The sequence below is a fragment of the Notolepis coatsorum genome (genome assembly GCF_963971535.1).
Source record: "Notolepis coatsorum genome assembly, chromosome: 2".
Taxonomy (NCBI): domain Eukaryota; kingdom Metazoa; phylum Chordata; class Actinopteri; order Aulopiformes; family Paralepididae; genus Notolepis; species Notolepis coatsorum.
The window spans coordinates 138,155,765-138,172,156 of NC_140166.1; the positions used below are offsets into that span (position 1 = coordinate 138,155,765).

General features: G+C 42.4%; 1 protein-coding gene across 1 annotated transcript in view; it reads right to left on the reverse strand.

Annotated features, from left to right (window-relative positions):
• sacm1lb (SAC1 like phosphatidylinositide phosphatase b) overlaps positions 1–16,392 on the reverse strand; it is a 91,399-nt gene that overhangs the window by 7,655 nt on the left and 67,352 nt on the right. Inside the window, 4 exon segments of the mRNA XM_084308045.1 lie at positions 2,192–2,285; positions 4,786–4,858; positions 6,638–6,707; positions 15,949–16,087. Coding sequence (XP_084164171.1) covers positions 2,192–2,285; positions 4,786–4,858; positions 6,638–6,707; positions 15,949–16,087 — 376 coding nt within the window.

The following is a 16,392-nucleotide window of genomic DNA, read 5'->3' on the forward strand; positions in this document are numbered from 1 at the left end:
TTATCATTATTATTTATTTAGAACAATTTGTTAATATATATATAATATTGCAGCAAGCGTTGTCTGCATCTAGCTTTGTAAAGTGTAACAACACTTGCGACCGTTTTCGGCTTGCCATTGCCCCGACTGCTTTGTTGTTGAATCAAGTCAAATCCTAGGTAAGCGTGTATTGTGCATGTGTGAACGTTGACGTGAACGTGCGGCACACTTCATAGGTTTCGTTTTGCGGTAAACTAAACGTTGACGTATTCGGACAAAAAAAAAAAATCGAAAAATTAAGTGATGTGGCCCCGGTGGATCTCACATGAATCACAGGAAATACGAAATTGTTATTTTCTGTTTCAGTTTAAATTCAGTTAAAATGTTCAGTTTCAGTTCAATTCAGTTATTCCTTTTAAAGGTGACATGCATTATAAATGAAATTTTTCAGTCTCTAGCATTGTATTATAGTAATAGGAGTTAGTATCAATGTGTTTTTCTGTCTAAATACCATATTGGCGGATTGCTCTGATTCAGCTCAGACCATTTCCTGCTAGATTTAATTAGGTCATCCTGATTTGAGGCATGTCGTGACGTCACCCGGGCCCTGGGTAGGCGGACAGTGATGCGATTGGCTCTGTGGTTGGAGCTAATGCCCGCCCACAATCTACCTCTACACAGCGAGTGGAAACCACTTCCTCATACTGCGGAGGCAGAGTGAAACCCGACACCTCTGCATGCACTCTGAGGGAGAGAGAGAGAGATAGAGAGAGAGAGAGAGATAGAGAGGGAGAGACAGAGAGAGAGAACTGTGCAAACACTCCGCACGCAGGTCCCCCGCCCCGCGGAGAGCAGAATGATACAGAGGGAGAGAGTGAAAAAGAAGAAAGGAAGAGAGGGAGGGAGGGAGGGAGACCACTGTGCAAACACTCCGCGCGCAGGTCCCCCCCCCCCCCCACCCAGCAGAGAGCAGAATGATACGGTGAATCCTCTCTCTCTCTCTCACTCCCCCTCTCTCTCTCTGTCTACCAGTCGCAGACTGTGTGGGCTGACTGTCACTCAAAGTGCTTATGGGCGGAGCCAGGCCATAACAGCCTGAAATCCTGAGGCTGAAAAATTATGGTTTTGAGTACTTGATTAGAAATATAAAACAATGCATCTTTTTTCAAGCTGCCGACTTCCGGTTGTGTGATGTACGAGGTAGCAGCTTGATATATGTGTTTCGGATCCAACGCTTGAGGGCCAACCACATATATATACGTGGTAAGGTTGTTTTGGCTTTTATTCCATTGTAATATCCTACTCAATGTCACAGAGCGGAAACTGCAGATTTACCCTACTCTTGGGATTCGGAAAAGTGCATTACCGGCCAGATCCTCGTAGGGGCGCTGTCTCGATAATGCAGTGTTCCCTGTTACAGACCAGTGTTTTTTTTATTTTTCATCATGGGTGGACTTTTTTGTTAGCCTAAAGCTATGCCTCTAGCATGTAGCCTGGAATATTTTTTGGGACGCTGAATTCAGTATGCAGTAAATTAATATAGCATCAGCCAATGGACATATCGATCTACCAGATGGCGATCGATAATTGGGAAATCCTGTTTGGGATCCAACCGGCCCACGGTAAGAGCTTTTTCACGTAAATTACAGCCCGATCGGGCCTTGCTTTGATAGCCAACCACCCGGTCGGCGTATGAGGCTAATGCCGTTATTGGTAATAAATAATCAGAAACGACGCCCCCCCCCCCCTTTCATGCATTCATGGTGGACCATGATACCGATAATATGCATTTTGAGTTTTAGCTCTAGTTTGTGTATAGCCGAAACGCCATTCGATTTAGCGTTATTAGCTTAGTGCTCTGTATCTCGCCTTCCAGGAAATACCCCAGAACATTGCGGTATATACCGGTAGTTCATATTCACAACGCTATAAAATGGGAATGTATTGATGAAAAAAAAATGTCTTTAAGGCATATTGTTTATAGTGTCAATTGACAATGAGAATGGACAGATGGCAATAATATAAAGTATAGATTTAGCTCTACAAACAGCCTCACGCACAATGAAAGGTTGTTATGATAAACTGGCTTTATAGAGTGAGATTAGACGGATCCCAGTGGCCCCCGAAAGTGTTAACGGCGCTCGGCTAGGCCTTCCTCTACAAAGCCCCTGAATTGAGACTCACACTAACCACTAACCACTCCCACACGCACCTGTCGGAAGCCATCTGAGAAGTTGTTCTTGTAGTAGCGGATCATGGAGTTCCAGCCGTCCATCAGCAGCCCCCACTGTGTCCTCTTCCCTGTTCTGAGAACATAACCATAACATACCATAACATAACCATACCAATAACATAACAGCAGCCCCCACTGTGTCCTCTTCCCTGTTCTGAGAACATAACCATAACATACCATAACTAGGGATGTCCGATATTATCGGCCTACCGATATTATCGGCCGATATCGGCATTAAAATGTGATATCGGAAAATATCGGTTTTCAATTTTTTTTTTTTTTTACATTTCTATAACCTTTATTTACCCAGGCAAGCAAGTAAGAACAAATTCTGATTTTATTTATTGTCAAAAGTATGCATAATGTTGTGTTAATTCCACAACAAGAGATATGTAATGTTAATTACCTGAAATTATTCCGTTTTTTGGGGGGGGGAAACCTTCATATATCGGTATCGGTTGATATCAGTATCGGAAATTAAGAGTTGGACAATATCGGTATATCGGTAAAAAAGCCAATATCGAGCATCCCTAACCATAACCATAACATAACCATACCATAACAGCAGCCCCCACTGTGTCCTCTTCCCTGTTCTGAGACACCAGCAGGTCATCAAGTTACTACCATAACCATAACATAACCATAACATCCTTACAGAACATAACGCTCTTCCACCTTCTCCACAACATGCCATCACATACATAAGATAAGATATTCCTTTATAAAAGTGTGGGCAGGCAGCTAAGTGGCGCAGTGGGCAAGGGGCTCGCCACTAACGCAGGAGATGCTGGGTTCGAGCCCAGCTCTCTGCGTTGCTTCCGGCTTGGCTGGTCGTTCATACTAATACAATTGGCAGTATTAGGGGATGGGAAAGCCGGTGGGTGGGGATCGGACGTTGTGGACAGCGACTCCTACAGGTCGGTTGGTGCGCCTGTACAGCAGAATCAGGAAGCAACGGGGGCAGCATGAGCCTCCCATGCGTTACTCCTCGCCGCTGAGATTGCGCTGTGCAGGTGAAAAGATGCGATGGCTGCCTCCTCGTGTACCAGAGGGGACACATGATGCAAGGCTTCGTCCACATTGCAGCCGACCAGTGGGAGGCATGGCCTAACAATGTTCGAGACAGGGGAGGGTAGAATTGGATAATACGAAATTGGGGAAAAATAGAAAAATGGGGAGAAAAAGTAGATCAAAAAATTTATAAAAGTGTGGGCAGGGTAATAGTAGAAAGGCATAAATATAGGCAATACATTTAGATTGGAATAAAAAAAATATGGGACAAATACATAGTGTAAACAATATAATTAACTCTGAATATTAGGGTTGGGTACCTTTCACATTTGAACCGATACCTGGGAATCGATACTGGTACCCGGCAGTACCTTTTTTTGGTACTTTCATTATAACGAAAGTTTTATTTCTGTTGTTAAACTAAAGTCTAAACTTCTCAATTTCAACATTGTTATCACACCACACAAACTAAAACCCCTCCCTACATCCCGCTCCCAAACCATTCCTACAATGATTTTTTAATGTTGCATGATCATGTATACATTTATTATGTATTATTATTTTTTTAAGTTGAAATATCAACATTATCTGGCCATCCTCAGTAAATACTATCAAACTCCTCTGACCTCATCTGGTCTTTCCAAAGACCAGAAATGGGACGTGCGCACACACACACACACACATAGGGAGAATGGCTTATAGCAGACTTAATGATTTTAGAATATTTCAGATAATGAAATTAAATGTTTTCATACAACAGGTAGTTACGACCACGCATTGTGATTGGTCGAGAGCGTTCTAAACAGTGAGTATATTCATGATTGTACAAAGTTTCAACTGCCATTCATCAAACGGAAACTGTGTCAACGCTACGTACCCGTTGACTATAAACAAGTGGATAGATAAAGAGGACGGGCCTACAAGTATTCAGAAAAACAGACGTGCTGGAGAAAAGCCGCAATGAAATCAACACAATCAAGTTGACGGCCTGGTCATTGAACTGGCCCAACTCCCAGAACTGTCCCAAGGTGCTGATGACTTTCTCTGACTTTCGCTTGCATTAGTAGTTTGCATTGCCAAGCTTGTTGATAGCCTACTCCATTTGAAATTCCATAGCAACGAGACATCTTTAGGAAACAAATTTCTACGCCAAGTTCACTGAAACTCGATATAAAAGACCCTAGAATTGTCTGTACTCATCCTATATATTTTCGCGACGCAACCTGCTGTATAAAAGCAATAATACATTCGAATCCTGTGGTATGTCAGCGGGCGCATCACAGCCGTGACATACCACGGCTTCGAGTCTATTATTGTTTAAATATCATATCAACTATCCAGTTAGTATTTATAGTGTACCATTTGGCTAGTTTAAATCATTGAACGTAGAGAGAGAGAGAGAGAGAGAGAGAGCAAGAGAGGGAGGCTCGGAAAAATACATAGTGTAAACAATATAATTAACTCCGAATATAAAGAATATGAGAAAAATACAGTGTAAACATTAACAATAATAGTCAAAGGTATCAAACACTGAAGCCTTTTGAAGGAGAGGGAAGTCACACCTGGTGAAGTCGGTCTTCAAGGCTCCGGTGCCGGCATACTGCTTGGCACAGGCGTTAGCGTTATCTGCCCACGCTGTACACCAGAAAAGCAGAGATCATTACATTACATTCAAATGTATTGTCATTATACAGCACAAATTAATGAATGAATGATCATTACACAGGGTTCCCAAAGACATTGCAAAATTTTATTCAAGGACTTTCAAGTACTTTTTAAGAACTATTTTCCATTTTAAAAGGGCATTTAAAAGGATACAATTCACTTTAAAATGCTGTTTTTTATTGAAAAGAAAATCGGAACCAATATTTATGGCAATGCGAATGCATTTCAATGACTTTTTAAGCACCAAATGGGCTGTTTTCAAGGAATTCCAGGCCTTGACTTTTTTTTCTACAAAAATCAAGCACTTTAAGCACTTCAAGGACCTTGTGCGAACCCCATTACATTTATAGAGTGCTTTTCTAGACAGACTCAAAGTGCTTTCTACAATGCAGGGTGGCCTCCTCCTCCACCACCACTGGTAGCACCCAACCTTGGGCTAGGCAGGCTCAATGGCTGCCATACACTGGCACCAGGCACACATCACACTACACAAATGGCTGAACGGCTCAGGAGACAGGGATTGGTATCAGCCAATTAAAGGGGGAGGGATAATTAGGTGGCCTTGATGTCAGAGACCTGACTGGGGATTTGGACCAGGAACGTCAGGGAACCCCCTACAATAGACGCCCTGGGTTCTTAAACGACCAAATTCAGTCAGGACCTCGGCTTAATGTCTCATCCGTCAAGTACATCAAGTACAGAACAACAGAAAGAAGTTTGGCATCCAAAAAGAGTGCAAATGTGACAGTAAAGTGCAATAGTAATATACAATGTACAGGTGATTAAACTGGGTATAAAATATATACATTAGTACTACTGAGGAATAGTACTAATCAGATGTATGTACAGTCGTAGTATTAATATGTACAGTGATACAGGTATAAAGACACTACTAACTAAGTCATACTGGCCAGCAGCGTAACTTGTAAGAGTAGGTACGGGATATGTACATATATATATACACACACACAGTATATATAATATTATTGCACAATGTATTTTATTTTTTTAATACACTTTTTCTCCCATTTTCTATTTTTCTCCCATCCCAATTTCGTATTTCCAATTCTTCCCTCCCCTGTCTAGAACGCTGCTAGACTACGCCTCCCACTGGTCGGCTGCAGTGAGGACCATGGAAATGGCACGTGTGAGATCGTGCGAGTACCCATTGAATCAAACGTGACATCAATGGAGCGATAATATCAACGTCCGTCAAGTTAAAAGTGTCTATGTTGTGTAAACAGTGAAAGATATGACTCGTTTTCATATGGTTATAACAGAAACTGATTCACTCAACATAAATGGACTATAGGTCAATAATAGGGGTGTAAATATTTGACCCCACAACGATTCGATTAGGATTATTCAGGCAACGATTCAATGCATCATGAAATCTCTTGACCACGATTCGATGCGATGCGATTCGACCTTAGGATCGATGCATTGCGATCCTTGTTACACCCCTATTTGAGACTGAATCTGTATTAGATAGAGAAGAGAAGATGGGAAGAAGAGAGTGTTTTTAGCCAGTCTAAAGTATGGGAGTGAGAAATCCACCGAACGATTGCCTCAACAATACAGAACAAATACACAACGCAGAGACGGCCAGGAGAGGAGATGAAGGCTGAAAAAAAAACACAATTATTTAACAACAGCACGACTTCTTATGGACAGAGTTTGTATGAAGGCGTCGTCTTCTCATGGACAGAGAGAGGCATGAAGGGGAACCCTGAAGGAGGAGACCCTCACCGTTCTTGTATATCTTCTCAAAGTCTGTCTGGTCTTCAACCTGCTGGCCTGCATGGAGGACTCCCATTCTCTGGAGAAACACACAAGGTTATATAGAGTGAGAAGCTGTGTCGTAGAGAGCCACCCAACCCCAGGCTCATTATAACAGAGGTACACCACCCCAGGCTCATTATAACAGAGGTACACCACCCCAGGCTCATTATAACAGAGGTACACCACCCGCAGGCTCATTATAAGAGGTACACCACCCCCAGGCTCATTATAACAGAGGTACACCACCCCCAGGCTCATTATAACAGAGGTACACCACCCCCAGGATACAAAAACTTTTAAATGCAGTTTTTTATAGAAAGAAATAATCAGATCCAATATTTATGGCCTAAAACCAATTTCCCACAATTAGTTACACTTTAAATACAAATATAACATTTCTTGATTCAGAAAATGTTTTATCATGGATGAACAAAAGTTTCAATGTGAATGGTTGATTTCAAGGAGTTTTTAAGCACCTTGTTAAAAAATGGGCTGTTTTCAAGGAATTCCAGGCTTAGAGTTTTTTTTTGGTAAAAAATCAAGTCATGGTTACACTGGGGGAAAACAGCAATGTTGTATTTTCGAATGATTACGTTTGCATGTCCAAGTTAAAAGGAAACGCCGTTTTGGCAGGAAAACACGTTTTCCTAGCTGCAACGCTGAAAGGGTGTTTTCGTTTTGGAAACTCGTCGACAACAGTGCCATGTAATTTGCGAGAGCCGTTCTTGCCCAACACCCATGCGCAGTAGTAGACACCGACGCCAAATTCTCCCCTGGCTGGACCTATACAGGATATCAGCTGCGTCCTCCTCAGATTGCCTGTAGCTGCGGCTAAACTAAGCTCATGTGTTGTCAAGTTATTGTTATAAGGAACCCAGTCCAAACTACAACAGTCTGCATCCCCTTAACAATTGTTTGTATTGAGCCGTATTGTATTGTACCCATTCTGCAATCTGTTAAATAACGTTTTCATCCATTCATTCTACTAGCATTAACGTTACTAGGTTAATGTACGATAGCCACAATGCTATACTGTTATAATGGCATATCCCAATCACGTTAGCACGTAAGGTAACAAAATCTGCAATCTTTTTGTGAGACTAAACTCTCCGCTCTTGGTGGTAAATTGTGTTGATGTTGGTTTTGTTTTCATCAACAAATGAGGCAGAACACACAGTGAATGTATCCGTTTTCGTTTATTGCACTTTTGTTTCTTGCTGAAAAATAAATGCTATGTTGCTAAATGGCTCATGCGAGGTATTTAAAGATGGTGGCTTTGTTGTTGTTTTTTGCAGGAAGTGTAGTGACGCGTTCAACCTTTCTGATTGGTTGAAAATTGCCTTCATGTTTGAACTACATCGCCACCTACTGCTTTGGCATTGTACTACATGTATATACATCACTATGTGCTCACGAGACAAAACAACGTTGTCTAACTTGCCTGCCATTACGCAGCGTTCTGAAAAGCGAAATGAAAACGAATAGTTTTGGCCCTAATGTAACCGCAGCCTTAAGCACTTCAAGGACCTTGTGTGAACCCTGCTTCAATCACATGGCAGCAGCAACAATAATGAGATAAGAGCTAAGATATTCCTTTATTGATCCCCTTGGGGAAATTCTCTCACACACACACACGCGCGCGCGCACGCGTGTGTCTATGAACGCTGCGCAAAGTGGGTGACATGTCGTTGGTACGATTTGGAAATGCACAAACACAAACCGCAGTTATTGTCTTTTTAGATAACGCTAAGCTAACAAACTTTTCGCGGTAACGTTAAACAGGGATTTCAGAGAGAGTTTTTTCTGTGTCATTGGCACAAACAAGTACCGGTACTTTTGGTGGTACGTATTTAGGTAGTAACCAGTTCAGAGTTCAGTTGAAACGGTGAGTACTGGAGTAAGGGATTACTGGAGTAAGGGATTACTGGAGTAATGGGTTACTGGAGTAAGGGATTACTGGAGTAATGGATTACTGGAGTATTGGATTACTGGAGTAAGGGATTACTCATGCCCATCCCTACTCCAGACACACAGGGACACTTGGGCTGGTTTATGGAACCGTAAAAAAACTTGACATGTTATGGCCTCTGGGTCAGATGGCTTTAAAATAACTGCACATATACAAAGTCCACAGATAGCCACTAGCAACAACACCATCTGCTCCAGAACAGATAGGTTGGTTGGTTCAGACAGATGTCAGCCCTGCCATTAAACAGTAGCAAAGTCATTGTATGACGTCTAATCTCGCCTTCTAAACATGAGAGAAAAGAAAACACCCTTCCACCCTGGTCAATAGAGCAAACTGCAGAGTCAAATGCTAAGGATTCCTTTAACGGTTTGTCAATGGGAGGATAGAAAAGGGCTCGGCGGGAAGAAGGTGGTGTGGCTCGTTATGTCACAGTCCTTAGTGATAATGTTTCTTCACATGTAGGGCTGTACCGAATAGTTCAAAGCTTCGTTCATAATGTTGACATTCGAATTCTAAATCAACATTCGATTTTACATTTTTAATGAATACATTTTATTTTTTATATCCACTTTTTCTCCCATTTTCTATTTTTCTCCCATCCCAATTTTTCGTATCATCCAATTCAACCCTCCCCTGTCTTTGAACGCTGTTTCTTGCCTCCCACAAGCCGGCTGCAATGTGGACTAAGTCATACATAGCACGAGTCCCCTCCGATACTCGAGGTAACAGCAGTCGCATCTTTCCACCTGCGCAGCTCAATCTTTCAGCGTCAGGGGTCTGGGCTTTGGAGGGGCCCCGCCCCCGTCGCTTCCTGATTCTACTGCGCAGGCGCACCAACCGACCTGTAGGAGTCGCTGTCCACAACGCCCGATCCCCACCCATCAGTTTCCCTCCCCCTAATACTGCCAATGTGTATTAGTGCGGACGACCAGCTAAACTGAAAGCAATGTGGAGCGCTGGGCTCGAACAGGGAGGCGTACCTGTTCGAGCCCAGTCTCCAGTTTTCGTGGTGAGCGCCTTGCCCACTGCACCACGTAGCCGCCGATACATTTCTTTTTTAAAGATTTTTTTTTTTTTATATTTTTTTTTTTTTATAATTTTTTAAACAAACACATAAACATAAACATAACATAAAATTAGATATACAAGCATTAATTAACAGTGCACATCCAATGAAATCACCATTTAAATAAATGTATTATACAAGATATACACCTAATACTTGCTATCTAATACCTTACACACATTATGCTCTCGCTCGCTCCCCCCCCCCCCGGGCCCCCCCTTGGATAATCCATCCATTATCATTCGCTCCTAACCAGGCACTACAATTCATATGCTAGCTTTTATTCTCTCCACCACTTCTAACCACATTGTAATTTTGGATTCACTGAGACACAAAATTCTTGCTGTAGATATTTCTAGATAAATCACATCGAGATATGTAAGAATCCAGACCTTCCGGCACATTTTTTCCGGTTGAAACCATCGTGATGCTATCAGCTTTTTAGCCGCTGTGATACCAGATAAAACCAATCTCTTTAGCGGTATAGGGACTGCAAACTCAAAAACATCATTCAACAGTAATACAGAGGGGTGTACAAGTATATTCAGAGTTAAGAGATTTGATAATTGCTGGGTCACTTCTTTCCAGAATATCTTAACTGGTGGGCAGTCCCAGTACATGTGCATAAATGTACCCTCATCCCCATTTGTACATAAGGAGCATCTGGAGTCTTGTTTAAGACCCATTCTGTTCAGTCTTATAGGAGTCAGGTATGTCCTATGAATATAGTTAAGATTGATTTGTTGATGGTCCGGGTTACGTGACGCAAGTCGAACATTTGCCCAGGCTTCTTGCCAATCAAAATTTATTTCCAGGTCTGGTATATCCCTCCTCCAGACTGAGTCTAGGTGGAGGATTTCATACGAGGACGTTAGTAATTGATGATAAAAATCCGAAACAAAACCTCTTGATGTCTCTCTTTCATAGAAGAATTTGTGGTATCTGTGGTGTACAATTGGTATCCTTAATGGGACACCATGAGCCTTCAAACATAACAATAACTGTGCGTAAAAATAATATGTGGAACTGGTGAGATTACATTTTTTGTGTATTTCCTCATAACTACAAAAACCCTGTTTGTTGAAAACATCTCCTAATGTGTGTATGCCCTGCTTTTCCCATCTAGGGAATCGTATAGGTCGTTTTCCAATCAGGAGTGCATTGTTATTGAATAAGGGAGTATGATTATGTCATTTATGTGGGTTAGAATATTTTTTTTGTGTTTCACGCCATATCCGGATCGCATGAGTAATAATGGGGCCAAATTTCAGTTCGCATTGCTTAATTGATAATTTGGTGTATACTATGTCCTGCAGTCTATGTGGTGCTACTATATTTACTTCTAAATTTCTCCAGGATACTGATGCTTGGGGATCAAACCAGGTTGTCAGTGATCTTAAAGTGTACGCCTTAAAATAGTGGAAAAAATCTGGAAATGCCATACCTCCGTCGGCTTTGTTTCTCTGTGCGGTGGATGTTTTTATACGTGGTGGTTTGTTATTCCAAATAAATTTGTATGCGGAAGAGTGTAATTTTTTCCAGTAACATCATTATTGGTACGCTACCTTCTTATTATGGCTGTCTTAAATACTTCGAAGCTTCGTTCGATGGCACAAGCTTCGAACATAGCAAAGTAAATTTTTTTTTTTAATTTTAAAATTTTATTTCTTTTTTTTTTGGCCTCCAAAATCTTGCGCCTCCATTCCAATGAAACGAAAGTAACCGGCTCCTCGACTCCACCTCTCTACAACAAGCACGTGGAGATTATCTGTGTTGAAAACAACAAGGACATGTGCAGCAGACATGTCGACGAAGAAGTCATCAGACGTGTGGTTACACTTTAAAATATGCAAAGACAATGCCCAAAAAGCCGAGTGCCAGATATGCCAGAAGAAAATGGCATATCACAACTCTACAACAACTTTGTCAAATCACTGGCTGAGTCTCTGGAGTACTGCAGCACTCTGCTGGGATACTATGACTTTTCTGGGGATGACTGTGCCAGCGCTTTCAATGGAAAGAGACAGGTGAATCCGTTGAATAATCTGCAGAAGAACCCTAGATTCCAGAAGGCTTTTAGTCAGCTTGGCGCATTGTTGCTGGTAACGGATGAGCTCCAACAGGAGATGGAGTCCTTCACATGCATTATGGATGACCATGGTTGGATGAAGTCAGTTGATGCTGTGTGAGCCAAGATGCTGCAGAAAATGATGGGTGCTGATTAGGGCTGTCTTAAATACTTAATCTTGCGCCTCCATTCCAATGAAACGAAAGTAAGCGGCGCCTCGACTCCACCTCTCTACAACAAGCACGTGGAGATTATCTGTGTTGAAAACAACAAGGACATGTGCAGCAGACATGTCGACGAAGAAGTCATCAGACGTGTGGTTACACATTAAAATATGCAAAGACAATGCCCAAAAAGTGCCAGATATGCCAGAAGAAAATGGCATATCACAACTCTACAACAACTTTGTCAAATCACCTAAAAAACGTAAGTATCGTTGTACACGACGGCGACGCCACACAAAACATTAATAAGGCTATGCCTATGCTGATATGACTAATGTGTTACCAAGTTGGCTAATTTAATTGTAATCATCTGCTTTTGTAGGTGCATTGTCTGATATAATTATAAATTATAAATTAAATATAATATAATTGTTTGCTTGATAGACAAAGGTTGCAACATAATTATGTAATGTCATGTGGTTGGCTGTGAGAGCAGCCCCACTGCACCCAGGCAGCGCAGCCGAGTGAAACCTTGTTGGCTGCGTCAGTCACGAAAGGGGCTACTTAATTAATTAATCCAATCCACTTTATTTATAGAGCACATTTAAAAACAACAAAGTTTACCAAAGTGCTGTACAAGTCCCACAACATAAGATAAAAAAAATATATACTCTCCTCTTTGTGTGCCTTTGTCCTCGCGGGTGTCCTGCCGGGGAGCTTGTGGACGCGACAACAGCGGCGGCCGTAGGGTGTTTGAGCCTGTAGCGTTAGTTAGCTCATAGCTATCGTGTACCACTAGCGTTACGGCCTCGAGCACCCTACGGCTGCCGCCGTTGTCGCGTCCATGGGCTCCCCGACAGGGTACCCGTGGGGACGGGGGTGTACAGAGAGGAGAGAACCATTTTGGGTCGGGCGTTCATGCCGGCCAGCGAGCCGGACGTCGGGATATGTTGTTAGCACAATAGCTACCAAGCTAAGCTATGTTAGCTTCTAACGGTGTATACACAATATGTACAACGACACAATGATTTACATTATTACAAATATGGTAACGTGGTTGTGGCTTTTACAAATAGTGGTTAGCTTTAGAGATGGATGGCTATGATCACGGAGCAATAGTGTTGTTAGGTGAAACAGATACATTTTCATTCGGCTAGTAGTAGCAAGGCTCTCTGCCTGCAGTGCCTGCCACTAGCTGTGTGTGACTCTCAGAGCCCCCTGGTGCCCTGCACCTATTGTGACGACATCATTTCGATTACACACGCACGTTATGAACCATTGATTAAAATATCCATGTGCGTGGTGATTGTGTTGGGCAGACTAAATGTTTGATAAAAACGCTAAAACTGGGTCAATTTCAATACATTTTGTTTCCTTCTTCATGAAAGTCACCGTTGGCCTAGTCCACATTGTTTATTGAACAAAAATACAACATGCAAGTTGGCCTTTAAGCTACATTTAGTCATTTAGCTGACGCTTTTATCCAAATCGACTTACAAGTTCTGTACGACAAGTCATCAGGAAGGGCACAACTCTATCAGCTGAGTAACAATGTTCATCAAAGTGTTGAGTGCTACAGTGTAGGTTAGTATATTAGGACAAGTGCATGACGGTAAGGTTAGTTAGAGTTAGATATATATTTTTTTCTCCATTTCCCCCCCCCATTTCAGATAATGGTTGAAGAAGTGCGTCTTTAGTCGACGGCGAAAGATTGGACGGGTTTCGGCTGTCCGGACTGTGGTGGGCAGTTCATTCCACCCATTGTGGGGCAAGGACTGAGAAAAGGCGGCTTCTCCTTGATGACCCTCCCGGAGCTCAGATAGGAGTGGGTCTGAGACGGCCAGAAGATGCAGAGCGTAGGGGTCTTGAGGGTGTGTAGTTAGAGACCATTGACCGGAGGTAGGCGGGAGCGGTTCCCTTTGCCGTACGGTATGCCAGGTCAAGGGCCTTGAAGCGGATTCGTGCAGCAATGGGGAGCCAGTGCAGGTCCCTAAGAAGTGGGGTGACATGGGCCGACTTCGGTAGGTTTGAGATCAGGCGGGCGGCTGCGTTCTGAATGAGTTGAAGAGGCTTGGTGGCAGTGGCCGGGAGGCCAGCAAGCAGTGCGTTGCAGTAGTCGAGGCGGGAGATGACGAGGAGTTTTCTTTTGTCAGGAAGGGGCTACCTCCTTATACTACATCATTATTACCTCCTTATACTACATGAGGCCCCCTAGCTCATGAAATGAACTCAAACAGTCCTTAAAGCTTGAGATTCTCCCCTCTGTCACATAGTTTAAAACCTTGATCTCCAACCTTTGTCAATCAAGTTGTACGCGTTTTAATTGATTAGTTATCCTTACTTTTTGCCTAGTCTTGTTGTCTTATTGTTATGATTTCATATGCATTGTGATTTTATGCCTCTTTTTTCAGTTGCCTTTCGAGTTTAAATAAAGGTTGGAAATTAAATATTTCCACACAAATCTCTCTACATGTAGTGTATAGGCACTGAAAAAGGATCATTATCCATATTCCTCTGTATATAGTGTGGATGTAAAAAGTATTATTTCGTATTTATTCTTAGGCTTATTTTTTTTTATTCTTATTCGTGACTTTGTTTGGTCGACCTAAATGTTTACTGTGAGCGATTCCACATTCCAGTAGTCAACCTGTGCTCCCTACCTGACAACGGCCCTTAGCAACAGTGCTCATCGGTCACAGCTACCAGGTGGCACAGAACACTTTGTAATTACTGCACATTGCTGACCAGCAACAAACATATCATAATTTTTTTAAACAACACACGAATTAATTAAATAAATAAATGTAAAAAACAACATCACTTTTGTGATCCAGTGGCTTCTTTGGGTTAAGTCTTTGTGAAATAAAAATAAATACATTAAATTAAATAAGAAACTAACCTTCTTACTAGGGCTGACCTCGACTAGTCGAATAGTCGACTAATCGATCGAAAGAAGCCGTAGTTTACTGCCAATCTCAGTCGAATGCAAAAAAATTCAAGAAATAAAAGTAATTATTTTATATATAAAAAAAATTGCATTCTATTTGGGCTGTGGGGGGTGCTTAATGTCTTATTTAACTTAAGACAGACATTAACACTTTGAACGCCAGCCGTTTTAACCATCCTTGTACTCACTTGTTCAACATGTGGGAAATAATAAATGTTTTCATGTATACGTTCGCGTGTTATACCATGGTGAATATTGTAGTTTCAGAGTGATCCTGGCTAATTCCTGGTAACTGTGTTACGGAGCGATATGTGAATTTTGCTAAAAGCTTTTGCGTTGCTCGCCTGGACATGCTACTATTTCCAAATCAAAGGTATATAATAGTTATTATGTTTCATCATGAATGCACAAAAGACGTCAGATAGTCCTTACCTTTGATCGGGGTTATTCCAAAAAGAATATTCCAATTGTCTGATCGCGATTTCCAGTATTGATGTCGATCGGGTCCCTGACATGAAGTGGCACAAGATATGCCTCAAGTGTGCTGAACGTGTTTCGAAGTGATCGGATGAAGCTTTTTTACTTGGCTTAGTCTAAATTCTCCGCCCGGACGAAATTAGATGTGACACACAGTGTGAAATAAGGTTTCAAATGGTGGGCGATACTGCCACCTAGCAGGATGCGGCCGGTATTGCACTCTAGGGATCTCAGAATGATTTCCTATGGTAACACCGAGGTCCGTGACACTGCATAGAATAAAAAAATCCCCCAACAGCCCAAATGGAATGATAATATTATTAATTTGCTTCTGCAAATTTTGGCCAAATCCTTAGTCGGGCACAGGCGTACTTCTTACTGTCTTTTACTATTATATACCTTACTACTATGCTACTACACTTATACTACTACCACATATCATGCTAATATGTCTATACTAATATGCACTTAGCTCAATACTATGTAAATGTGAATGATGAGCACCGGGCGATGTGGAACCACCTGACTATAGCAGAGGGATGTAATGGTGTGAATTCAGTGGGGGGGGGGGGGTTTGGACCTCCCACCTGCAGCTGGGACTGCAGCGAGCGCCGGGCCAGCAGGCTCTGGATGACGTTGGTTCTGTCCAGACAGTCCATGCAGTTGCTACGGAACGTCCCTTCCTGCTGCACCAGGACCTTCCCGTCCACGTCCACCAGGAAGTACCTGGAGACACACAGAGTTACCATAGTTACCACTGATACACGTCCACCAGGAAGTACCTGGAGACACACAGAGACACAGAGTTACCACTGAACCAGGAAGTACCTGGAGACACAGTTACCACTGAACCAGGAAGTACCTAGAGACACACAGAGACACACAGTGACCACTGAACCAGGAAGTACCTGGAGACACAGTTACCACTGAACCAGGAAGTACCTAGAGACACACAGAGACACACAGTGACCACTGAACCAGGAAGTACCTGGAGGTACCTGGAGACACACGGAGACACACAGTGACCACTG